Source organism: Diceros bicornis, chromosome 12 (assembly GCF_020826845.1).
Source record: "Diceros bicornis minor isolate mBicDic1 chromosome 12, mDicBic1.mat.cur, whole genome shotgun sequence".
NCBI classification, from domain to species: Eukaryota; Metazoa; Chordata; class Mammalia; order Perissodactyla; family Rhinocerotidae; genus Diceros; species Diceros bicornis.
Genome location: NC_080751.1, coordinates 31,595,534 through 31,623,028, shown reverse-complemented (window position 1 = coordinate 31,623,028; position 27,495 = coordinate 31,595,534). Strand labels below are relative to the sequence as shown.

The 27,495-nt window shown below is 39.4% G+C and overlaps 1 protein-coding gene across 8 annotated transcripts in view; it reads left to right on the top strand.

Annotated features, from left to right (window-relative positions):
• The window catches only part of EML6 (EMAP like 6), a 263,596-nt gene that overhangs the window by 103,219 nt on the left and 132,882 nt on the right, over window positions 1-27,495 (top strand). For 7 of the 8 annotated variants that reach the window (XM_058551232.1, XM_058551233.1, XM_058551231.1 and 4 more), the window contains 5 exons: window positions 5,325-5,484; window positions 9,156-9,254; window positions 12,173-12,241; window positions 20,676-20,861; window positions 22,486-22,621. In XM_058551232.1, the coding sequence (XP_058407215.1) occupies window positions 5,325-5,484; window positions 9,156-9,254; window positions 12,173-12,241; window positions 20,676-20,861; window positions 22,486-22,621 (650 nt within the window). The remainder of the gene's footprint in view (window positions 1-5,324; window positions 5,485-9,155; window positions 9,255-12,172; window positions 12,242-20,675; window positions 20,862-22,485; window positions 22,622-27,495) is intronic. The other variant, XM_058551235.1, reaches the window with a different exon arrangement.

Here is a 27,495-nt window from a genome sequence, read left to right as displayed (position 1 = left end):
CAAAGTGAATAATGGTTGTTCTCTGTTCTCCCTATTCTTGACGTGGACATGGATAAATGGGAACATTATGAGTCATTTTAAGCAATCATGTTGCATGCAAGCCAGAGAAGTGAGGTCAGAGACTCTTGGCTTATAAAAGGAGAAATAGGTAACTTTGTATTTAAATGGCAAAGGAGGAACCTGGATCAGTGAGGTATCATGGGCTGGGAAGAGGTGATTTAAAGAACAGCATAAAGGAACTTCTGGCAAAAAAAATTCTATTGTGAACTTTTTAATAAATGTGATAAATTTATGGGCTTTAATATGAATGAAAAGAACAATAATAACTAGAGTAAAAATACTTCAAATCCATACTGGGATGTTTTTGGGTCATACTGCTAATTGAGTAACTTAGACAATGATAAATTATTTTAAAGCCCTCTTTAAAGATTTGTTGAAAGCTATCTATTTCATTTCCCCCCTCAGTCAAGGAACTGAGAAAAGTCAGGAATCATGAAATTATAGTAAGAACGATGGCCTAGAACAGCAATTTTTTTTTTATTCTGGGTGCTTCAGAACCCCAGGAGTCTACCAAGTATCTCCAGCATTTTTATTTTTTATTTATTTGTTTATTTTTAATAATTTTATTTATTTATTTTTCCCCCAAAGCCCCAGTAGATAGTTGTATGTCATAGTTGCACATCCTTCTAGTTGCTGTATGTGGGACGCAGCCTCAGCATGGCCGGAGAAGCGGTGCGTCGGTGCGCGCCCGGGATCCGAACCCGGGCCGCCAGTAGCAGAGCGCGCACACTTAACCGCTAAGCCACGGGGCCGGCCCTCTCCAGCATTTTTAAATAGAACCTATGATCACAGCAAAAGAGTTTCATTTGAAACTTGAAAGTGTCTCTGGCCATCTAGGGGAAATATGCTCATTCTTCTTTATTTTCCAGTTCCTGGGTAGAACCTGTTGCCTATAGCAGGGAGGGGAGAGGCAATATGGCAGCCAGGATTGTTGGCATCATTCACTCCCTCTTCAGCAAGCACTTTGTTAATGCTTACTCTGCCATGTGATGTTGCAGGAACTGTGTGTAGAGTGATGGAAACAGCCCCTATCCTCATGGAGCACACAGTCCAGTCAAATCCTCTTCTTCATAGCCCTTAGGTCTCCAGGCGTGGTGCTAACCTGAGGAGTCTCCTTGGTTTCCCCACTAAAACGGGGTGGAGTTAAGGCCATCTTTTCCCAGGATCAGGCTCATAGGCTTCAAACTCTAGTGCTGTCAAGCTCTGTGAGTTATAAACCCAGTTGCCCAAGCAAAAAACTTCTGTCAACTTTGACAGGCTCAAGCTTTTCCTTAGCCTCAAACATCCTAAATCTTTCTCTCTCTCTCTTCCCCTTAAACATCACTTGACTCATCCTCTCCATCCCCTCTACCCCGTCTTACCTCACTTTCTCTCATCTAGGCCCTAACTGGTTTCCCTGCCTCCTCTCCTAACACCCCTCACCCGTCTGTCCTTCCCAGTGTGCCTCACTGCTGCTAGGGTTACCTTCCTAAAATATGAAACTGTTCACGTTGTTGTGTCCTGCTAATAATTGTCAGTGGTGCCCTAACTTCCTGGCCTGCTTAAAAGGGCTTTCAAGGCTGTCCCAGCCTGCCTGACTCATCTCATTTCCTCCTGTTCTCTGCAAGACTTTAACTGTGGATGTTGTCTTTTTACATGGATGCTCTTTGCACTTTGTCTTTCATAGGAACTCATATCCTCCCTAAAGTCCTGGGCAGCTGGTCACTCCATCCTCCGTCTTTCTATGTCATTGTGTATATGTGTGTATGTATCTCTACACACATGCACAGATATATAGACATTTTGTTATTTGTTTACATGTCTGTCCTTCTTCTTAAAGTGGGTTTCTTGGAAGAGGGGCCGTGTATTTTCTATTTATGTATCTGTGGTGCTGTACCTGACATTTCAGGTCTTTAAATAAGGGTTTGTTGAATGAATGAATGAGCTAAAATATACAAGTTTGTCATAGGTTTTCACAGACTGCTTTTATCCACTTAGTTTAATGAAACAAATATGGCACTCCATAGTCTACTTGCAATTTTCTGGGACATCTAGATACCATCAAATACCAGAGATATCCCTGCAAAATTGAGATTGGAGGGGTCCTTTTATATGTTATTGGTCAGCTCTCACCAAGTCTGAATGCTAAAGTGTTCTACAACCTTAAAAAGTTTTAAAGTCTCTAGCATTCACCTATTGTGAAAAAGCTACCTTTTTATATGTCATCTTTTTTTTTTTTTATAATTTTTATTTATTTATTTTTTCCCCCAAAGCCCCAGTAGATAGTTGTATGTCATAGCTGCACATCCTTCTAGTTGCTGTATGTGGGACACGGCCTCAGCATGGCTGGAGAAGCGGTGCGTCGGTGCGTGCCGGGGATCCGAACCCGAGCCGCCAGCAGCGGAGCGCGCGCACTTAACGGCTAAGCCACGGGGCCGGCCCGTATATGTGTTATCTTTTAATATTACTCTTCATAAAGATTTCTGAGGATACGTTTTCCAGCAAGCACTTGTTATATGGCCAACTCAGCTTTGGGGCACCCAGGTGTCTCTCATCCCAGGACTCCTCTGCTAGCCCTTAGAATTCTCCAGATCCTAAGAGATCAGGCTTCCTCCCGGGACAGTGGTCGTGGCAGCAGTGCCTGATTCCACTATCCTCTAAGCTACTCCTGAGGTTCAGGGCATCCCAGCCCATCTTCTCTCTGCCTGTCCATCAGGATCTGCACCCACTTCCCCCATACAGCCTAAGCCACAAAGTGCATGTGCACCTTGTTTGCCTTCCTGGGAAACCCCACACTCCCCCATCTGGACCAGGCCCTGCCCAGGCTCATGAGTGTCCCTGATGGTGTTCATAAGAGGAGAACATTTCTTGACAGAGGGGCTTGGGTGAAGAGGTCAGCTGACCCATCCCAGGGTGCTGGTTGTTGGGCTGGGTCAGAGAGAGCATTGCCTTGAAGCTGTTCTTCAGGGGAAGGGCTCAAGGAACAGGGAGCAATGGTCTCCTGGGACAAATTCTAGACATTTCCCTGCTGCCAGGAGGAACAACTGGCCCCGAGGATATGCAGTGGAACAGTGTGTTGGGGTTACTGCGGCCTTGGACCTTGGACCTTGGCAGATGTCTGATTGGTGCCCCAGGGGCAGCGCCAGAAGCTGGCATAGCTGCCCCAGGGCCTTCCGCCTCCGAGAAGGTGTTAGACTTGGCTCCCGTGCGCGCAGTTCACTCTGTGGTCCTGGCGTCGAGGTGGTCGCCACCTGCACAGCCTGTGGGCCAGAGCCTGGTCCCCAACGCCTGGCTGGGCCCGTGGGGCGGTGCCCCGCACTGTGACTCTGACTGGGGAGGGGAGGCGTCGAGGAGGCTTGGGATTTGCTTGATTGACAGGTGGCATGAGGTGAACTCCTTACTGACCAGTCAAGGACGAGGGGCCTCCGGCACCCGGGGCACCCAGGAGTTTCTCATCCCAGGACTCCTCTGCTCACCCCGGTAGAACTCCCGAGATACTGTGAGATCAGGCCTCCTCGGGGGTGAGTGGTCATGGTAGCAGCGCGTGGGGCCTGATTTGCCGTCTTCTGAGCCGCCCCTGACGCTGAGGCCTCTCAGCCCGTCCTCCCCCTGCCGCTCCACCCGGACCCCCACTCGCTCCCCGCGACACAGCTGAAGCCACAGAGCGCTCCCAGCGGACTCCAACTACGCTCTTTTCGTCTAAAAAGAAACACAAAAATGTGATGAGCACCCAGCCTTGACAACAGCACTGGGACTGAGGACCTGTGGAGTGGGGCGCTGGGAACTCCGGGGAAGACCAGCTGCGCTCCGGCGCCAGGGTACAGGGGCCTGAGAGGGCCGGTTGGTGAGGAACGAGGCCAGTACTCAGGGGTCCCCTGCAAAAGATGGCTCTAGGTTTGGTAGGAGGCCCAGGAAGGGAGCGCAGTGGAATGAGGGCCACGGTGGTAGCCTACAGGCTTGGGGCTGCAGAATTAGGCGGTCCACACATGGAGCCAGGGGAAAACCTGACAGTAGTTTATGTTTTTGAAAGGCCCACTTTATCCACAGAGACCTACGTGTATTGGTTTTATCTATCTGATGCCAGTTACACAAATGATGATAATGCAACTTGTATTGAGTGCTTACTCGGTGCCATATACTGTGCTAAATGCTCTATGTTCATTATATTATCTATTTTTATATAGCACCTACATTTTATAGATGAGGAACCTGAGGCAAAAGAGATCAAGTAGTATGTCCGAAGGACCAGAGGTGGTAAGGGGCAGCCAGTGTGCAAATCCAGGGGTCTGATTCCAGAGCGTATACTCTTATTAAAATCATGCTGAACATTGAAAAGGAAAAAAAATTCTACTGTTACCTGTGTAAATAGATGCTGAAATTGGAAAGAAAAAAACTGCTTTTGTTATCATGTAAACAGAATCGTCTGCTAGTTTTCCATATAGGCAATGTGCTCTTTTTGTGTTTTGTTTTTTAAAATTCCCAAAACCTATTTTTATAAAGGCACAACTTCTTTACACAATGAATTTAAAACATTAGAGTGATTTCTCATCTAGGAATAATAATAATATTTCTCTTCCTCTTGACTGCTACAGACTCCTTGAATTTCTAGTTGGTATTTGACAAAGTTTTATTTTGATTGGACTACAGAGGAAAAATCTACATGAACCACAGACATAGTAATTTGTAGTTCTCTTGGTGTCACAGTGATTTATGTAAAATAGAAATTTTCATTTAAAATACGTAATCTTTGGCAACAGACACAGAGACAGCACTTGATTCTGGGACCCCCTCCATGCTTTGAAATCCTAATAAGAATGGTATTCAGAGCTTCTGCAAGCAGATTTAATTAATTCTGAGAAGCATACTTTCTCCCAGCTACGGCAATTTTTTTCCAAATTAAAGTTAAAAACTAACTTGAAAGCTGAGTAATATTTTCAAAATCAGTAAGTAAATATCATGATGTGAAGCAATTATAGAACCATATATAGGATTTTTTAAATCATAGAATTATAATCATAGTACTGTCTGATTTTAAAGTAACCAAGTGTCTAAGATCAGAGGAAATTATTGTTAAACTGTGCTAAGCCTCTCTTTGCCAAAGTTGAACATTTTTGTTTAGACCAATCGGGTAATTAATTACTTGGGGGACAGTTTAGACTCAGACATCTCTTGAGATTATCTTGTTAGATGATTAAATGAGAAATAAATGTGGATAAAAGATGATCAATGTTTTTTTTAACTTTGTTCAGTTGGAGGATGTGAAAAGAGGCCTTTTTGTTTTTCAGCCTTGCCTTACACCCAGATAAAACTCTTGTTGCAACTGGCCAAGTTGGGAAGGAGCCATACATATGTATATGGGATTCCTATAATGTCCAGACTGTGTCTGTTCTTAAAGATATCCACACACATGGAGTTGCCTGCCTGGCTTTCGACTCAGATGGACAGGTGTGTATCTTTTTCCATTTCTATTTTCTTTAATGACTTCTCACAAGTCACCTAGAATTATAATGTATGAAGCCTACAGGCTCGAAGTCTATCAACCCTTGCTGTCTCCCCTTGGCAGCCTCCTAGAATCCTCACCTATTTGATCCTTTTCCAAGCTTGTGGCACTGACACTCAGCTCTGGATAGGCCCCAGTTTTGGTTCCCCCCGTCTCACCATCTGGTTAAAAAGCATCCAGAAAGGAAGTCATGATTGGGTCTATCATGACTTTGTCTTCCATTGTTAGCTTCCTATTTGGAATACGGTTGGACCAAACCTTTTTCACAGACTTCAAACCCTGAGCATCTCCTTGGTTCACCTTGCTTTCAGAAGATAACATCACCTCCTAATAATTCGCTGAGAAGATTCTCTTGGACTCTTTACCTTGAGGTCACTTCTAACTCCTTCTCCCTACCCACTCACCCCAATTCAAGCAGTGACTGATGCATGTGTATTTATTAGTTTGTTTACAGTAACTCTGACATTCATCCTCTCCTTCCCATTCTTCTGCTACCATCCTTTAAGTTTGAAATCCATGTCATGCCCGATAGTTTAAGGAGCCTCTTAACTGGTCTCCAAACAATTTCTTGCTAATACATTTCACCAACTGAAAAAGGTGTCAGTGCATTGTTTAAAAATAACAAAAGCTTGGGGGTTGGCCCCGTGGCTTAGCGGTTAAGTGCGAGCGCTCCGCTGGTGGTGGCCCGGGTTCGGATACCGGGCGCGCACCGATGCACCGCTTCTCCGGCCATGCTGAGGCCGTGTCCCACATACAGCAACTAGACGGAGGTGCAGCTGTGACATACAACTATCGACTGGGGCTTTGGGGGAAAAATAAATAAATAAATAAAATTATAAAATAAATAAATAAATAAAAATAACAAAAGCTTGGAGTATCCATGAAGGGAGTCCTCACTTTGTAGGTGGGCATTATAGGCTAACCAACTAGCCTTATCTTCACTATCTCCTTGTAGTCAAATTGGACAAGTCAGCAAGATTACTCTACCAGACCTTGCACTTTGGGACCTGCAGACCCTTTTTCATGCTGTCCTCTCCACCTCAAGTGCCTGACTTACCCCCTTTGCCCCCTAAAGTGACTCATTCTTCCAAGACACTTCAAAGGGCTTCGCAAAACCTTCCCAGTTCCCCCAACAAAGTTTCTCTCTTTCTTTTGACTTCTAGCAATACTTGGCAGAAAAGACTTGTTAACGTATTATAAATATCAATTATATCTCATAAAAAATATGTTATAGAAAAGGGAATAGAAACATAGGGGCATCATTCCTGGCTTCCCCTGCAGTCACTTCCTCACTAAGGCTGTGCCTTTTACTCCCAGACTTCTCCATGTTCCTAGGCCACCTTCCTCTGTCTCTTTTACCCTCCATATTTCTGCCAGTTAATTTCTTCATTCCACTTTTGGGCAAATTTCAGAGTTGATTCTGTAAGTCCGTGTCATGGAAAGAACTGTGAAATTATTCATAAAAGTTTGACCAACTGAGAGTTCACGGGAAGTTCTGTGGATTATAAGACTTGACCTGGTTTAAGTCACTTTTTAAACGGTTAACATTTACTTGGTGTTTTCTGCTATTTTGAGAGAGTAGTGATCATTAACTATTCATTTTTCTTTCTATAACTAGACGCACTGCATATATATGTATATATGGTATATATGTTTTTGGGTTTACTACTCTGTAATCTCATCCAGTTTAGTCAGGATAATGCATATATTCCATTGTATAGCCACGTCTAAAGAGACATAGCTGGATAGTGACATTTGTTCATACTTGTAGTTTTGACTTACTGACTGAATTGAATGAATGTGTCCAGAATGCGTAAGCACGTACAAGTGTAAATTTATGCTTAGATATGTACTTATGTGCACATTCTCTAATCTGATTTTGTTTTTCTAGCAAACATTCTTTATCAAAATTTGTTCTGAAGCATCACAAGAAAAATGTTATGTGGCAGAGGGAAATCCAACTTTAACTTTTAGGTCTTTGTCCAATTATTTTGTGTTAGAATCCTAGCTATTCTCTCTTAGGTTCCATTTTGAAGGGTGAGGGTATGGACTGCATGGTACTTAACTCTCAGTTGAGAAAAATAACCTTCTATTTGTTTGCCATGGTGGATTTCATGGCTTGTTGATACCTGTTGCTTCAGGTCAGCCTTATTCCCTGGATGGAGTTCACTGGAATCGAGTGATATTTAGAAAATGACAAGTGGCCCTTCACTTCACAAGCAACAAAAGGCAATAGAAATGTTTTCAGGTACCTATGGGGCCTGTCACTACAAATGAACAAAATAGATTTCTTTTGGCTTTTGCTCAATCAAGAAATGTGGGTTTTACTTTAGCGCCCATATTTATGTTAACTGCTTTTTCTATTAAAAAAAATAAGCTGAATGGAATTCACCTATTTCAAATTTTTGTGTATGGATAAAAATACAACCATGTCTTATAATCATTTCGATTGCTGGAACCCTAAATTAAAAATTGCAACAAAGACCCCCCCCTTTCTTAAAGGCACATTTTAAAACCTCCAGCTATATATTTTTTTGTACTAAATATTTCTAATGGAAGCCATCTTCAGTGAAGAAACCTGAATAATCCCTGCATAACAACATATGTATACATTTAGCTACATGTGGCTGTCTGTCATTCCATACGTACATATGCACATGCATATACACACACTCAGCCATATTTGGTGAAATACATAATCTCAGATACTTATACTTGGGTAGTACTATGTTTTTAAAACCCTTTGACTTATATTATTTCATTGAGCCACACAACAGTGCTACTATGTAGAAAGACAAATATTTTACACTCATTTTACAGATGAGAAAATTGAAATTTAAGGAGGTTAATTAATTTTCCAAGGCCTGGCTACTCACCAAGTCAAAAAAGAGAGCCAAATCTACTTACTCCCAGTCCAGACAGTGCTGTTTCCTTAGAGGTGGTATGCTGCTAGAATCTGATTTTGATGTTCCTAATACATATTTTGGCACTTTTGGTTTTGTATATATTCGTATGTGTTGAATTTTATTTTCCCTTTGAGGACAAGTTCTGATCTGAACCCAAAGAATTTAGACTGAGAGATGAAATACTAGATTACTTTTACTAAAATTATATATCCTTCTTAGTCACTTTAAATGTTTGTGAAATTATGAAAATAATGTTTGCTTATGGGATTTCTTCTCTACGTGTTTGTTAAACCCTTTAATTTTAGCAGTATGGTGAGGCTGTTAGATTATAGAATCTTAGACCCTCTTAAATCTCACACTTAAGATCTTAAATGTAAAAATCTGAACCCTGCCTTCAAGTTCTGTTCTCGTGATTTCCACTGATTAATCAGAGACTTCATGAGATTTTGCACATATGTTTCCTATGCTTAAGAAGGACAAATGAGTTATAGCTTTTAGGTTTTTGAAATTTCAGGGTACGTTAATGGAAGTCATCTACTGTGATATCTTTAGTTTCAGATTGAAGATGGATTTTGAGAAATCATTTTTTTCCTAAGTAGTTCAATGCCTGGTCCATAGTAGGTAATCAGTAACCATTTGTTGAAAGAAGGCTTGGATAATAGGAAATCTTCCCATCATTTTCAGGTACTAAATATGGTTCTTATTCTTAGCGTTTAGCCTCTGTGGGATTGGATGCCAAAAACACAGTCTGCGTTTGGGACTGGAGGAGGGGAAAACTTCTGGCCTCAGCCACCGGCCACTCTGACCGGGTAAGAAGACCTTGTTGGATCAAGCCATGCAGATTTCATAACTTGGGGGGGAATTGTGATATAGCTTCTCAGAGTTGTAATATTTTTAAAGGTAAATTTGCCACGTATAGATTTTTCCTACACATTCAACTTAAAAACTTACTGTTTTTAAAAATTAATTTATGATTAATAGCTATGTTATCACGATCTCTTCTGATGATCAGACGCTTTATTTAAATTGTTAGTGCTTTTCATAGGCGAAGCAAATTTTTGATACTGTCATTTAGCTTCTTCATAAAACCAAAATAGAATTGAATTTGAAATTATATGTAAAGTTTAGATGTATTCGTTAGGAAATGGAAATAGTTGTTAGAAAATAATATTCACAAAATGTTTACAAGTGTATGCATTTGAATTTCAAATGAAGGTAATGACAACTTTTTGATTCTTTGTTATATTTGAGAACGTTGAATGTAAATTGCGGCCTGCTTATCATACATATTGAAGTCAGTGTGATCAGAAATGATAATGCCATGTAGTCAGAGCTGGCAAGATAGGATATGAAGCAGGCATATGCATTAACTGGTCAGAAATCTATTTCTCCAGTGTCTTGCATAATTTAAAAATATTGGCTACTTCATTGTCTTGATTTTCTAATTTGAAAAAAATGAATTTGCATGACTATCTTACATTGATTCCTAGTTGTTTTGTATTTCTGCACAATATAAGTGCCTATGCAGAATGAGGCCCTAATTAAATATTAAATTCATTGTCTCTTGCTTAGTGTGAACTCTAAAAAAATTTTTTTGTATAAATAGTACATTCATCTAGGGAGAATTGTGGTTTTAAGGGGACCCCATTGTTGTTGCTGTACATTTGGGCAAATTGTACTTGAGGATTAAGTCCTCAGAAAGTCCAGGAGTGACCAGCAATGGAACTATAGTGTTGGAAGAGGCCTGGCACCGCTCTGGCCCAATGGTTCCCACCCCTGGCTACACACAAGAATCCCCTAGGGAGATTTTACATCACAGTGATGCTCAGGCTCTACCCCCTAGGTTTTGGTATTAACTTATTGGTATTTAATTGATATTAAGTTAGTACTTAATGAACAAGTAGAAAATATTTTCAATGCTTACATTTTGGATATTACTGTTTCTGCTTATGCTGTGATCCCATCATATCTTATAAAGTAAGTGGAATTGGACTGGATCGATACATGAATTTCTTATTGCTTTCTTAATGTATTGTATACTTCCCAGTTAGGAGTAGATTGTAGAAAGTGCAATGCTACTCTAGTAAGAACTCTGTAATTTTAAAAGCCTAGAATGTTTTAATGAAATACTGTTCTCCCAGACTGCCTAATTTGTATCACACATAGTTTTTTTCTTTATTACTGATGCCAATATGAATTATTATTGGCTGCTTATGGGCAAATGATTATCTTTAAGATTATTTTAGTGGCTAAAATACTTAATGCCTAGCACTCATTTGTGTGAGTGCTTCATAGCCTGCAAAATGATCATACATACATTATCTTAATTGACCTCATAACAGAACTGAGGTGGTGTCATTCCTTCTAGAGAAGATGATGTTAAGGTTAGAGATGCTAAGACTTGCCTGAGTGCCCATAGCTAAAATGGATACTTGGACCAAGTGCTCTTGCTGTGGTCCATAATTACTCTTTTCTACCTAACGGAAGATTATCGGTCCTCCTTCTCTGTCCGATGATTGGTCCATATTGCTCCTTCCTATGTGATGAGAAGTTAACAGCCTAAGCTCTTTCTCTGGTTTAGACTCTGGCCCAGACTCTGGCCCTTCTTTCTATTAGACCTGTACCGAATGTGGTCCATGGACCACCTGCATCAGAATCTCCTGGGGTCTGTTTACAAAGGCAGGAGGTGCCTGGACCCAATTTCAGACCCACTAAATCAGAATCTCTCAGGTGGGTAGGGGGACTATGCGCTTTAAACAATTGCCACAGGCGATCTGACCCTCAAGGTTGACAGAGAGTCTTCTCTTCCCTGTTCCCCAAATGGAAATATAACTGCCTGCAAACTGTCTGGTAGCTTTTCTTAAGGAAAAGCAGTATTAGAGAGTATGTTTTCAGTTCCTTGGAGAACTGAAAATATAATGATATTTTAGGTTAGATTAAAATGATGACCTGACGGATTATTTTGGGTGGGCTAAGTTAGTGTCAGATAAATGCCCCGTCTTATGTTTAAGAATATTAACTTCTATGATTACTAAAAGCTGTTGGCCACATTGAATTGTAGTTGACTATTAAACATTGTCCTATTTAAAATGAAGCATTTTATAATTCTTTTATTGTAAAGCTATCTCAAAAGTATTTTATTAGCATTGTGGAGAGCTATGGAAAATTTGATGAAAAAATTATCCTAAATCATCACAGTTTGTTTACCACAGATGGACAAAGTTAAAAACATGACACCAGGGGCCGGCCCAGTGGTGCAGTGGTTAAGTGTGCGTGCTCCACTTCAGTGGCCTGGGGTTTGCAGGTTTGGAACCCCAGGTGCGCACTGAGGCACCACTTGTCAAGCCATGCTGTGGCGGCGTCCTGCATAAAGTAGAGGAAGATGGGCACAGATGTTAGCCCAGGGCCAATCTTCCCCAGCAAAAAAAAAAAAAAAAAAAGAGTAGGGTTGGCATTGGATGTTAGCTCAGGGCTAATCTTCCTCACACACACAAAAATGTGACCCCAGTTTGTCCTCAATGATTGTGGCTATTACCTCTCTATTCAGGCCTAAGGTAAGTAGGCATGAGGTGATAAAACTCATCCCCAGAGCCAATCCTCCATTTTTCAGTCTGTGCAGGTAACATTGTGTTCTAAGTGTTAGAACAGAGTCTTGACAGTTGGGCTGGTCTCTGAAAGAAAATAAAAACACATAAATGACCAACATAACTTTTAATTTTTTTAACAGATTTTTGATATTTCCTGGGATCCATATCAGCCAAACAGAGTGGTTAGCTGTGGAGTAAAACATATAAAGGTAAAGTAGTTATTTTTATAAATGTTTTGGTACCTTGTATGAAAAGATATTATATATATATAATACCTTATATATATATTGTATTATATGTATATAATTTAGTGTTGAGAAACTGCTCGATTTTACATATTTTTCCTTAAATTTAGAGCCTTCTTACCTGCTTCTCTGATCTTTTTTTTTTTTTTTTGTGAGGAAGATCAGCCCTGAGCTAACATCTGCCAATCCTCTTTTTGCTGAGGAAGACTGGCCCTGGGCTAACATCCGTGCCCATCTTCCTCCACTTTACATGGGAGGCCCCACAGCATGGCTTGACAAGCGGTGCGTCGGTGCACGCCTGGGATCTGAACCTGCGAACCCCGGGCCACCGCAGTAGAGTGTGCACACTTAACCGCTTGCGCCACCGGGCCAGCCCCGCTGCTTCTCTGATCTTGAAGCAAGCTAACATCAGCTGATTGGGCTCTTTTTCAAAAATGCAACGTGAGGATAATCAAGTGAAGTGCTCAGCAGGCAGCTGAAAAAGGAACTTTATGTTAATTAAATACTAAACAGAAGAGTCATAATACTTCTAGGATTGCATGTTTTAAAACTTCTGATTTTAATTTTGTGAATTAAGTTTTTACATTTTGATGAATGTTTACATGAATTGCATAATTTCTTCTCTTAGAAGAAAGGTGCAATATTGTGTTGGGCATAGGTAGTAGAGGGATACATAGTACAAACCCACCTGGGCCATTGGTTTCTAAATGCCTCTGTCTTCCTCTAGACTACACAGCCTGAAATACTATGGCCCAGGACCTACCTCTGGCTATTTGCTTCTTTCTGTTTTGTTACACAGGCAGCAAAATTAATGCCATCAACATCCTTTGCTCCGTCATAGCAGAAATTTCTCCTGGACCATGGGATATGGCCCAGGATCTTCTGTCTATAGGTTATAGATAATATAAATTAGAGTCCATCAGTAAGAGTACAAGGATTACTTGCTTGGATAGAGCATGTGTGGATCTCTGTGGGTACAAAAATGGTGTATTTCTGTGTGAACAGAGAGATATCTCTATTATTCCACCTGTTTCCCAGTTCGTTTGTTCTTCTTTTAGTCTAGTTTTTCATGATCCTTCCCATTGTTCCTACTTAATGGTTAGAAAGGGACAGATAATAAAATGCTCAGAAATAAATACAACAAGAAATATGCAAGACATTTAAAGAATAATACAAAACTTTACAGAGGAATATAAAAGAAGATTGGAGCAAATGGAGAGACAACCTTGATTCTGGACAGGATGTCTAAAAATTATAAATGAATCATTTCTCTCCAAATTAGTTTATGTTTAGTACAAGTTCAATTAAAATCTCTAAATTTTGTTGTTTTTACCTGATATTTCCCTTTAGATTATTCAAGTTAATCTGGAAGAATGAAAGAATGAGAATAACCAAGAACTTTGGGATAAAAAAGAATCATAAAGAGGAATCTGCACTACTATTTACTAAAGCATATTATGAAGTTACAATAATTAAAATGGTGTAAAAACAGGATATAGATAAATAAACAACAACAAAAAAGAAACAAAGCTGAGAAATAGACCTTAATATTTATGATGATTAAGAATATAATAATTGTGGGGCCAGCCCTGTGGAGTAGTGGTTAAGTCCGGCTTGCTCTACTGTAGTGGCTCAGGTTCTTGAGTTCTGATTCTGGGCGTGGACCTGTACCACTCATCAAGCCATGCTGTGGCAGCGACCCACGTGCAAAATAGAGGAAGACTGGCACAGATGTTAGCTCAGGGCTAATCTTCCTCAAGCAAAAAAAGAGGAAGATTGGCAACAGATGTTAGCTCAGAGCAAATCTTCCTCAACAACAACAACAACAAATAATAATAATAATAATTGTATTTCTGATAAATGGGTACTAGAATAATTTGTTATTTATTTGGAGGAAAAAAGTTAAAAATGATTACTTCATACCATACACTAAAATAATTCTTTGTGAATTAAAGAGCTAAATGTTAACAAAAATCTAAAGTAACTAGAGGAATATATAAGTAAATGTTTATCTGCTCTCAAGTTGGAGAAAGGCCTTTTGAAATGTAAAAGCAAAGAAAGAAACTATGATATTATAGATTCAACCGTATAAATATTAAAATGTTCTGTCTACCTACTCCCAACCCCCAAGAAACGAGAGGCAAACCACAAACTAGCAAAGTATAAGCAAGAAGCATGGCAGTTAGATAGAACGTTGGCTTGTTCTTGAAGTGTAAAGACCTATATAGCAAATCTGGAGAATGGACAAAGAACAAAGACAATTGACAAAAATAGAAACATTGTTGGCTAATAGACATATGAAAATACTAAATCTCATTAATAATTAAGGAATAAAAATTTTAAAATAACAATGTTTTTAATCTATCAAAATTATGATTAAAATGTACCCAGTGTTGGCAAAGATTTAGTGAATGAACACTCTCAAACCTTGCTGGTAGAGGGGTAAATGAGTATGATCTTTTAGTCCAGATATTTGGCAATGTCTATGAATAACCTTAGAAATGTTAATACCCTTTGAGCTAGTAATTTCACATCTTGGAATGTATCCCAAGGAAATTGTTAGAAATGTGAACCAAGCTCTGATTTATTGCTGAATAACATCAATAGCAAATAAAACCAAACAAAAGAAAACCTGAAACCACCTAACTGCCCCAGGTGGTTAAAAAATATATGGTATATCCACATGAAGAAATACTGTGCAATCGTTGTGGGTCATGTGTTAGATGATTAATATTACTGGGAAATATTCAAGATCTATTTACAGTCTACATCTGAGTGGGGGTAAATTTGTGGCTTTTCTTTTTTTACCTTAAAAATAGAGTATATTTTTATGTAAGAAATAAATTGGAGGGCCGGCCCTGTGGCTTAGAGTTTAAGTGCTCACGCTCTGCTACTGGCAGCCCGGGTTCAGATCCTGGGCGCACACTGATGCACTGCTTCTCCGGCCATGCTGAGGCCGCATCCCACGTACAGCAACTAGAAGGATGTGCAACTATGACATACAACTATCTACTGGGGCTTTGGGGGAAAAAAAAAAAAGGAGGAGGATTGGCAATAGATGTTAGCTCAGAGCCGGTCTTCCTCAGCAAAAAGAGGAGGGTTAGCATGGATGTTAGCTCAGGGCTGATCTTCCTCACAAAAAAATAAATAAATAATTAAAAAAAAAAAAAAAAAGAAAGAAAGAAATTGGAAGGATATCCTGAAATGTTAGATAGTTATCTCTTGGTAATGATTGATGGATCATTTAAAAATTTTCCCTTTTATATTTTCCTTCATTTTAAAATTATTTTATGATAACATGTTTTACTTCTAAAATAAAGAAAAAATCAAAAAAACAGACAAAAAGATAAATCAGTAGATTCCACTATTCAGAGGTCTAAGATATCCTAGCAACACCTTAGAGCTTCATTTTGTAATCCTTGTGCAAAGACCTGATTTTAACCTGAGAATAAGTCTGCTGAAATACAGGCACTTTTGGCTCCAGCAGCAGCTGGAGGATCCTTCTGTATGTCTTGTACGGCCCCCCTGAAAGACTAGAAAACTCATTAAATTTGATAAACATTAGTTGAGTTTGTACCATGTGAAGGAATAAAAACTTACCCTATTTTCAATTTGCTTGAAGTTTAGCAATTAAAAGATTAAAACAGAACATTCTGTGAGAAACAAAACCAAAATTCTCTAGGGATAAAGGAGAGATCCCATCTGGTTTGAAGAATGTTAAATGTTTCAGGAAGGGGATTCGATTTGAGCTGAGCCTTGGTGGGTAGGTGAGTTTGGTAGGGAGGTCTTGGAAGGCAGAGAACCCAGGGGAGGGATTGCTCTTCGTTCAGAAGTTAATAGGGAGACATTGGTCACCCATGGAATCATAGGACTGAGGAGCAGAAAGGTCCTTGAGGGGCAGAATGGCCCATAACACATTCAAAGATTATCATTATTAACGTTTTCATCACCAAAGAACCTGTTTTCTTAATTTTCTTTCCAAGGGAACCAATATTTTGAAAGATTTTGGCCACAAAATACACTGTAGCCATTAAATATTAATTTTTTATATTGCCATTAATTAATTTTTATTAATTGAAGATATATATTTGTCAACATGAGTTTCTAATCAGTCTAACATATAGCAAAGACACTGAGTTGCTCTTTCAGCCACAACAAAGAAACAGGTGAGCTCATGATGAGCCTGATCCCCAAATTAGGCTGTGGTGGCTCTCTGGAAGTCTAGGCCCCGACCCCAGGGCCATCATCCAACCTGTGTATTCTGCAGTGAGGAAGCCAAGACTTAGGAGGTTATTTGACTTTGAATTCTGGTTTTATCTCCCTCTACTTGACTCTAGGAAAACTAATCTCCCTGAGGCTGAATGTCTTCCTCCTGCCCCCCCCAAAAAAAGACCGCTACCTCCTGAATTTATTAAAAGTTACATTAAACAGTGTATGGAACCAGTAGAGGCACAGTAATGTTAATGTCTTGTCTCATTTCCGAAGATCACAAAAATGGTGGCAGAGATAAGATTTAAATTCAGTCTCTGGCTCCCTGTGTAGAGCTCTTTCCACTTAGGAATTATTTTTTTAATGATCTATCTTGATTTAACTTCCTTCCAAAAACCAGATTATTAAAAATAATAGATTAGCTGCTTAAATGATAGGCTTCTCCAGCTTCTTCCTTATTTCCTTCCAACCTTGGTTAACTCTTTTTTTTTTGGTGAGGAAGATCGGCCCTGAGCTAACATCTGCCAATCCTCCTCTTTTTGCTGAGGAAGACTGGTCCTGGGCTAACATCCATGCCCATCTTCCTCCACTTTACATGGGACACTGCCACAGCATGGCTTGACAAGCGGTGTGTCAGTGCGCACTGGGGATCCGAACCTGCGAACCCCGGGCTGCTGCAGCAGAGCGCGCGCACTTAACCGCTTGTCACCGGAACCGCTTTGTGCCACCGGGCGGCCCCAGTTAACTCTAACTCTTAATCAGTTAATTCTAAAAGCAGAGACAGATAAAAGCCTTGGAACTTCACTTCAAAACACTAAAAGCTGCTTATCCTGTTAAATTTGTTAATTGTGTTTTAACAGACTTAGGTATTTTTTCTAAGCAAAAACAAGCATTTTTACCTCAAATGGAAGAATGTGCAAATGCCCATCCAGCCAGTCTTTAAAATTTTGTTTAGAAAGAAATCCACGACAAATTTCAACAGGCTTCAACAAAGTATTTTCACTCTCTGTATGTTTTACATCCAATTCCAGGATCCCCACCTTTTTTTCCAAAACCTGTCTAATATCAAATGAATAATTCTAGTCACAAGTTGAATGCAAAATCCTGGCACTCCAAGAAAATATTTTGATGTGAAATTTTTGTAGCTAGAGTGAAATCCTTTCTGGTTTTACAAATCCCCAGTGTTTGGCAAACAGGCAAATTACAATTATCTGAAATGAATGCTTGAAAAACAGCAGCAGTTGAGTGTTGTCTGCTTGGTTGGTTTCACAGCAAATGAGCCTACAAGGTTTGTGGGTATTGATCCTTCTCCAGTCTCTAGTCATAGACAGAAGAGACCCTGGGGATTATCTAGGGCCAGATGAGCTCCAAGGTAGCTGCCAGTTCTAACAGAATTTGCATTATAATCTGTGAATGGAGATTGGAGAAGATAAACAATGTCTCTTCATTTGCTGTGGCTTTAATGCTGTGTTGCTACCCTAAACTGTTGCTGTTTTCCAAACAGGAAGTGCTTCTCAAGAAGAGATAATATTTCAGAGATTTGCCATTTTCTGCTGAAAATCTCATACTTAGCCTGGCATTACATCTGTATATGCCTTTTTAGAGAATCGTTTGATTATTTGGAATGTTTTATGTTGGCATTATACCATCTGACTGGGTGATTTATCAGAAAACCTTTGTGTCTGAGGATAATGGTCCCTCAGTATTTTTTGTGGTTGTCCATCTAGAACTATTTCAATAACTCAGGTGTCAGAGGTGCACATCCCAAGTTAAAGGGATAGTAATTACAAAATAATTAGTCTTCTTTAGGGATAATAATTACAAAATAAATGCTTCCTTTTAATCTTCATGCATGGGGAGACATAGTGAGAAGGGAAAATGTCTGCCTTAATGTCACCACAAACAGCAAGTTCTTGGCATATGTTTGTGGAACCAATAGTTGTTTACATCTAATAGTTTGTCCGGGTTCAAAGTTAATACTTAAATATCTTTCCAAACTTATGCCTAACTATCTTTTTCCCAGATATTTTTATTCTTTCCATGTATACTTTAGCACCTTTTCATAAAAATAATAATACCCAAAGAAATGAATCACCAGAGTTGACACTGTCGGGAGAGAGGGAGAATCTCCCTCTGCCCTTTTCCTTAAGGTTCTTATGGCTGGCCAAATAATTAACAAGACAGGTTAGCAGGAGAAAATAATACCAAGTTTAATAACATGTATACATGGGAGAAAGCAGGGACACTGCGTTTCTCAACACAATAGCAGAATTCTCGTCATAAATACCATGTTCAGCCAATGACAAAGGAGGATGTTGGGGGCGGGGGTGTCAGTTACAGGAGATTACCACTAAAGCACAGTAAACAGGAGTAAGGTTATTATGCAGATTTAAGGCCTCACCTTCCACATTGATAAGTCTCTAGAAATGAGGCCGTCCCCCTCTCTTCCCAATACAGAGAGGGAGATACCTTTTACAAATGGAGATTTCCCTTATAAATGTCAATGTTTTTCTGGCAACTCCTTGCAGGGCCATCCAGAGAATGTGGCCAGAGAGACATAAGATGGGCTTGTTGGTGCCTTTTCTATTGTGACATCTATTTTACATTATGTTACAGCCATCAGATAGAAGATCTGTTCCAGGAAGGAGTTACTATGTCAAATTCTTTAGGCAGGTAGTGGGGGAGGTCAAATGTCCCTCAGAGAAAACAATCAAGGTAAAGAGGTATACTTCAGGGTGGCCAAATCTTGATCTCCCACAACACCTTCCTCCTTAATGAGAGAAGAATCTCATATTGTCTCAGATGGTTGCACCTCTTCCTCTCATCCTCCTTAAGGGCCACCGCCTCCACAGATGCCTGAGTCCCGGCCCTCCTGGGTGGTACAACCATCCCAGAACTGTTCCTTGAATACCCAACTACTCTGAGAGGACCACCAGTTTTCCTTTCCTGCAGGCACAAAATATTAGTGTTGTCACTGAATTTTCCTCACACATTTCCTCTCACCTGGGTTTGCCTAATCCTGCTGTCCTGAACCCCAATGCAGTTTCTTCCTCACCACTGATCCAAATCATACACTTGCTCATTCCAATTAATTCAACATGGTTCTCTATCTGTGAATTCCCTTGCTGCTTGTATGTAGTCTGAATATACTGCCTTAAAATTATCTCTTGTTTTATGTCTTCTTCATTAGATTTAAAGTTCTTAAGGCAAGGATCAAGATTTCAATATTTTCTCATGTATAACCTCTGTTGAACCCTTACCTTTGGCAAGCCACTTATGCCCTCTTTCCCTCACTTCCAAATGGGGATGATAATATCTGCCTTAGCGTATCCTCAAGGGTATTATGGAGATCAAATAACTTAACAAGTATAAAGAGCCTTTATAAACTGTGAGGGCCTATATATATGGCAGTAAAGTTATACCAGTTCATACATTTAAAAACACCTATGTCAAAGCAAAATATTTAACTTGTATATAACCATGGGATCTCCTTGCTGCCTTCTGTAAAGTAGCTCAAGCTTTATGCTTATGATCTTCCACATTATGAATTATGCAACTAAAACGGAAAATCCTAGTCAATTCTTTGGCTGTATAGAAATATAACTCACATTTAGAAACATATTTCTGAATAACATTTCTACAGGGAAGATTTGGAACATTTTTAGCTAGTAAGAAATTATTTCCAAATATATATATATATATATATATTTATTTATTTATTTATACACCGAAAAATGCCTAGAAGACATGTCAACATGTTAACAGGAGATTGTGAATAATTTCAATTTTCCTCTTTACACTTTTCTGTATTTCTAAACTTTTCTACAACAAACCTCTATACTAGTACTATAATTTGACAAAAAATTAATCAAATAAAAACATGATTCATCCACTTTATTCCAACTCTGAGAACACTGACATTTTGTATTAAATCATCATTAAACCATTAGCAAAGTTTTGGAATTTTGAAAGTTTTAAAAAAATATCATTAGAAGTTTTTCTTATGTTGCTAGTAGTTGGCTCAAATGTTTTACAGTTCTCTCTTGGTTGCAGCAAAACAAGTTAAATTATGTGTGCCTAGTTCAGCTATAACAAATTATGTAAAATGTACTGAAATATAAGGAAATAAATACGAATAATGTGATGCACCAGTATTTTGGATCTATTTATTTTATCATTTACCTTCTAGTTTTGGACTCTATGTGGAAATGCCCTGACTGCAAAAAGAGGGATATTTGGCAAAACAGGGGATCTTCAGACCATCCTTTGCCTTGCATGTGCCAAAGAAGATATCACCTATTCTGGTGCTTTAAATGGCGACATCTACGTCTGGAAAGGGCTCAATTTAGTCCGCACCATTCAAGGAGCACATAGTGTAAGTATTCCCAAATGGAAATGTGGGGATGATTTGTTAAATGAGGTCACACATCTCTATATTTTATCCCATTGCTTTAGGATCAGCGGACTCGGCTGAACACTCCCTAAACATTCACAAAAAATTTCCCAAACTACTTTTGTTCACCTAAAAGAAATAAATATTTTAAAAGCATAATTTAATTAGCCTTCACCTCAATTATTGATTGACTGATTAGTGTTGCTATTCATCAGCAGTAGCTTGACAGAAGACTAGAACTATTTCATCATCAGTTTCATCTTATAGACCAGCACTTCTCAAACTTTAACATGCCTACAGATCTCCTGAGGATCTTGTTAAAATGCAGATTCTGACTCAGTGGGTCTGGGATGATGTCACTGCTGCTGGCCTGTGGCCCACACGTTCAATAGCAAGAGTGTAGACAACTATTATTTTTACATTGGTTAGTGAGGGCAGATTTTCCTCACTCTGAATGAGTGAACATTATCTCCATGTCTGCAAAACAAGCTCTTAAAACACAAATGGAAACCACTGATAAACTTCTCTCTTTTGATAGTCTGCTCTGTAAGAATAAGAGCAAACTTTACTTCTGACCACTCCGCTCTCTTTGACATATATGAAAATGGTTACATTGCTGTGTCTACAGATGTTAAAATGGAAATGCCTGGAACAATGGGAAGATGATGTGAAAGCTAAAGCCTATTATAGAAAATGGAAATCTGGTAGAATTTTTTGGAAGCTTGACAGACTTTAGCTTTTATTGCCTCCAAATTGGTCCCCTGTTACTCTTGATATGAAGAAAAGTTTAAGCAACGCTTAGCAAAAGAGCTATGAAATTTTAGATCTTTCATTGTCTTGTATGTTGAAGACCAATTTTCTTGGCTTTGCTAATTATGAAACAGCTCTTAAAACAATTAAGTGGTCAGTATTTGTCCTCATTCATAAAAGCAGCTGACTTAATAACCTAATTTCTCTTTACACTTGATCTTATGTCAACATTATACTCTTGTTGTGCTTTTGAACTATCAAATAAAATATTTTCCTGTGGAAAAGCATCTTTAAGTAATGAAACTATTTCAGATGTGAAAAAGCGTCTTCAATTGATGCTTAACAAGCTAACACAAATCTAATTTATGCTTTCAGTGAGGCTCAGGTGGTGCCTTCTTGAACTCATTGAGATGCATTTCAGGCACCTTTGTACCTGTAAAAGTGTTTATGTTCCTAGCCTGCATATCTTTTACTTGATGATTTTGGGCAGCAATTTATATAAAAAACTTCCATTATTGTCTTATTTTTCTTTATGAGGGTCACAAAAAGGAATTTATGATTTTCATATCTGCTTTAATCAAGGAATTTCTGAGTAATTTTTTTTTTTACAACCTGCCATCAGTTTAGTAATGGCAAAGGAGCACTTGAGCTAGTTTGCTTTGGTGATTATTATGATTAATTTTTAATCGAGCTAAAATGAAGGATATTATAAATGACTGCTTGGTCTATTGTCAGGATTTCAATAGAACAAGGGATTTGTTTTTATTTTTATTATTTTTTTTTAATCATCAAGATCCAACTATAATGCCTATTTAGAGTGGTTGCAGCATTGAGTATTATCTGCCTTAATCAACAGGCTGGAATCTTTAGCATGTACGCTTGCGAAGAAGGCTTTGCCACTGGTGGACGAGATGGGTGTATACGATTATGGGACACTGATTTCAAACCAATAACCAAAATTGATCTCAGGGAGACAGAACAAGGATATAAAGGTAATATATGTATTAATATTTACCCATAAATCTAAGAGTGTAAAATACAATGTTAGGTTCTGTATTTATATTTGTTTCTCTGTACTCCATCTTATTCCACAAAAGATTTAAGGCAGTTTACATAAATATATTGAATACAAGGTCAAAAATATGTTAAAAATAGATATTCCTATATATGTTAAAAATAGATACCCCTTTTTCCTAATTCACACAAAGGTGTCTGTATGTACTAGCAGTGGTCCTGCTGCAAAGATAAACAACATAATGGTAAAACTACTGAGTGGTATCCTGGGAGATGAGACTTGCAGTTACAAAACTGGGAAGTTCCGGACAAGTCGGTCAGCCTAAATGTGACTGCACCCAGCCTCTGAACATAAACAAATAAATAAATAATTGATATGAAAAACAAGACAAATTGTTTATTAAAAATAGCTTTAAAGTAATAGCTGCCATAGTAGTAGGAGTTAAAAGCATGGGCTTGGAGTCAGGGGGCCTGGGTTTAAATCCGAGTTTTACCTATGATAGAATTTGAGATCTTGGTCAAATTTCTTAATGTCTCTAGGCCTCAGTTTCCTCATCTATAAAATGGAGATAATACTAGCACCAACCTCATAGAGTTGTATGAGGATTATATACACTTGCAAAGTGCTTGTAATTAGTCATGGTGCATAGTCAGCACCCAATAAATGTTAGCGATTATTACAACATGGTGAGTATGTGTGTACCAGAGAATATGAAGCAGTTTATATACATCTTTTAAAATTCTCATGATAGGCTTATTATCTCATTTTTACAGATAAAGAATTTAGGACTGAGAGAGATTAAAGTGGAAAATGTAAATAGGAAAGATAAGACAAAGTCACAAGTGATGTTAGTACACTGAGCACGTGTGGGGAGCTCTGTTCATTTGCTGCAGGTGGGCCCCAGACCCGGCTCTTGGCTCCTGTGGCCAGTGCTGAAGGAGGGGTGCTCAGTACCATGAATCTTGGTGTCCACGAGATGAAAACTAACCCATCGCTCAGGTGAAGGGGAGTTATTCCCAGTGCTGAGATGAGAGAGAAATTTCCTGAGAATTCTTCCTAGAGAGCACTCTGTGACATGAGACCCAAAGTCCTCAAAAGGCCTGAAGTGGGCTCTTACTCATCAGGTTGTTTTTCATGAAGCCCCTTGATGTGGCTAACGGCAGTGTAGCCACAGAGGTTCTCGAATAGGCCAAATCATGTGGCTGTTCTCGGAGCTCTCTGCTGGCCTGGGGTAGATTCCAGAGGATGGAGAGAAGAATGCACAGACCACCTATTCTTCAGGCCATCCTTCTTAAATAATGCTGTTTGCAACCAAACTCTTCGTAAAAACTGAGCAACAGGGAAGGGAGCTGGATATTGTACTTCCCATATGTACCCGGAGTCCAGCTTCCTTAAATATCTGTTAAATACAAAAAAGTGCATTTTTCAGTCAGCTAATCTGGAGATTGGATTGTTATTTTCTCATGGAAGCTCAGGATCCTGGTGTGGACATGTTTCTGAACGCCAGGAAAATGGGTGGACATAGGAAGTTGTAGAATTTAGTGTCCGCTTCAGTGCATCAGCAGGGAGACAATCAAGGCCCTTAAGTTCTCTGCCGTAGAGCGTGGGCCAATGTAGCTTTACCCAGAAAAATACTTAAAGCAGATATAAGCAAGCAAGCACCCAGGAGAGCAATGTAAAAAATGTTAGTAAAGCATCCAAAAGTGTTTGACCTTGAGTCTTGAAACTTCTCCCTTCAAGGTAAACTGGGAGCAAAATAGAAATAACTGATGAGTTAATGTACTAGATGAGATTATTGACCGTAAACTGGCTAGATGTTGGGGAGCATCAACCAGAAATGATGATTCCTTTTTGGCAGTCACTTTATCCAGCTCATCCAAAAGTTGTATCACATAATTAAGGTATAAATCTTACAGTGTGGAGATCAAGGCAGAAGCCATATTTACCCTGCTATACTTGCCTATCTGATAGCGAGTCTGACTTTGGGCTCTCAAAGGAGAGTTCAGGAGCCGGTTCAGAATAAACATCCATATAACCAGGGGTTTGTATTGATTGCACACAGCTAACCCCACGGTCAACTCCTGTTCCAAGAATCAGAGGTAGACAGTCAGGGACACCCTTCATTTTGTATCAGTCTCAACAGATTCCCACACACACGGTCCCTTGCCAAGATCAGAGCAGATACAGGTGGTGCACAGTGGACAGGGGAGCCTGCCTGTGCCTCCTAGATGTGGCCTAGAGCACCAGGGCTTCCAGTGTACCGGGGGAGGGATTGGCATGCATTTTTAGATGGATGACCAGTGGGACAATGGCCTTTATTTCAGGGACAGTAATGGACTGTGCTTTTAAAGGACCCCACTGCAGTTTGAGCCCAAGGGAACCATGAGAAGGGGTGCCATTCTTCAAATGGCAGCCACTTTTTTGCAATTGCTGATCACTACTAATACTCTTATTTACTTAATATTTTACTTTAAATCAATGTTAATACATCTTTCTCTTTTTACTTCTCATCATAAGCAATATCTGTGAAATCACGGCTTTAATGTACTGTTTATTTATGTATTTTTTTACTCATTAAAGTAAGTTCTAACTATTGAAATAAAAAATTTTGTCCGTGTAGCATCCCGCCCTTCAGTGGTGTCTTTGCCTATCATACTTTTGGTAACACTGTGACAGAAATCCACTATGTACTGCCAAACTTCCAAAGAAATGCTAGTGTTTATTCCAGCCCTTAGTGGAAAAACAGGATAAATGTCTAGTGACGAAAGATTCAGGGGTTCCTGGTTGAAGTGTTGGTAACAACCCCACATCTGGCCCACTCTTCAGCCCCAACTCAGGTAGTTCTCGAGCGTGTGTGGACAGGGCCATGCAGGGAAACCTGCCATGATCCAGAATCACCCTCCGAGATGCTCTTTTGCCCTCAGCCAGGCCTTGGCGCCATTATCACACTGGAGCAGGGAAGGATGCTGGTGAGTTCAGAAGCCGCTTTGCATAGCTCAGAACAGGGAGAGATTCTCAGGCCCTCTCTGTGGTGTTCTCTGAGGCCAGCTGCCGGGGCCACCCTGTGACTGGGGCACCATCTCAGGCACGTGAAGGTAGGAATGAGGCCAGAGTGAGGAAGGAGACCCAGTGCAATTATAGGCATTAAAATAAGGAGGATTTGAGGAGAGGATTCAAAGTAATTGAAATGTAAACAGTTTTTCTGGTCCAGCTTCCCCCTCAACTAGCCAATACCATGCCCTTGGTCCTCTGAGCATTTGCAGTGAGTGTGGGGAAAGGGGAGGGAAGGAAAGAGGGTGGGGAAAAAGGATGACACAGGAGGAAGAAGGCAGCGTGAACAAAGTTTGGGTGTACTTCATCCCACCCCATCCTGCCCCTGAAAGAAGTCTTGGCATTCTCCTCCACCTTCAGGCTCTTTGCCTCAAAAATAGAAGCAAAGTACATTTGAAAGGAGCAGATTCAAGCAAAACAATGTTCGAACTTCCTTGCTCTCATTTTGGACATGAAGCTATATGTATGGATGGTTTCATTCTTGTAAGAATTTCTTGATATAAATGAGCCTTCTTCCATATTTTTGCTGTTTGTGTAACAATGCCTCTTGAGTTCATTTCCATGGGAATATAGTGATTTCTTATTTTACTCAAACAGCCAAACAGCTTTCTAAACAAATTTAACAAGAGAATTAATCATGGCCATGTCCCAGTTCCCATGACATAGTACTGATATCCTGTTCCTTAAATATATTAGTTAAAATTCAGAAACTGCTACTTACTAGCATTTGGGAATCCAAATCTATTTATAAAGATCACACTTAGTATGCTATCTATAAAGACTTCTATTGCCCCTCCTGTGGACTTCCAGAAGATCTACAAAATGAATCTGACAATTTCCAAGTTGTTTTATGTAAATAAGATTTTCATATATTTTTGGCTTCCAGTAACTATTAATTGCTAAACATCAAGAGAGAACAATTTTTTAGATAAACTAAGATGAATGCTAAGCTTAGAGAAAAAAACGGTAGTATAGCTTTATTATAGAGAGACAGTATTAATCAGTTCTCTTACATCTTTATAGTCAAGCTTAAGCTAATTAAGACATTTGACTTCCAGTGAAAACAATTAACCCTACTTTAGATTGAGGCTGAACCAGTTTGGAGATGGGTCATGCTCACATCAACTAGAATCTATACGGCCGGAGTTGACTCTCAGGCCCCTCCTCAAGTCTTAGTCAAAGAAAATGGCCTTCATAAGCCAGGAGGACTATTCCTCAATCAAGGGAATAGTAGTGTTTTATTTACATCAGTAACTTGTACAACTTTTGTGACTTATACAAATTTGCTGACTGGTGAGTCTGTAAACAAGTTTTCATTAACAACAGATGATGATATAAACCAACAACCTAATTCATCCATGATCCCTTATCTATAATTCTGAAAGCTAAAAAACTCAGAATGCGGAAGTATTTTTTTTATGAGAGCAACCAACTTTTTTTTATTGTGGTAAAAAATGCATAATAAAATTTACCATTTTAACCTTTTTTTTTTTTTGAGGAAGATTTGCCCTAAGCTAACATCCATTGCCAATCCCTTTTTTTTTTTTCCCCTTTTTGCTTGAGGAAGATTAGCCCTGAGCTAACATCCATGCCAGTCTTCTTCCATTTTGTATGTGGGATACCTCCACAGCGTGACTGGCGAGTGGAGTATGTCATGGGTCTGAACCCATGAACCCGGGCTGTCAAAGTGGAGCGCACAGAACTTTAACCACTGTGTCACCAGGCTAGGCCCGTTTTAACCATTTTAAGTGGACATATTGGTGACATTAATTAAGTACATTCACCTTGTTGTGCAACTAT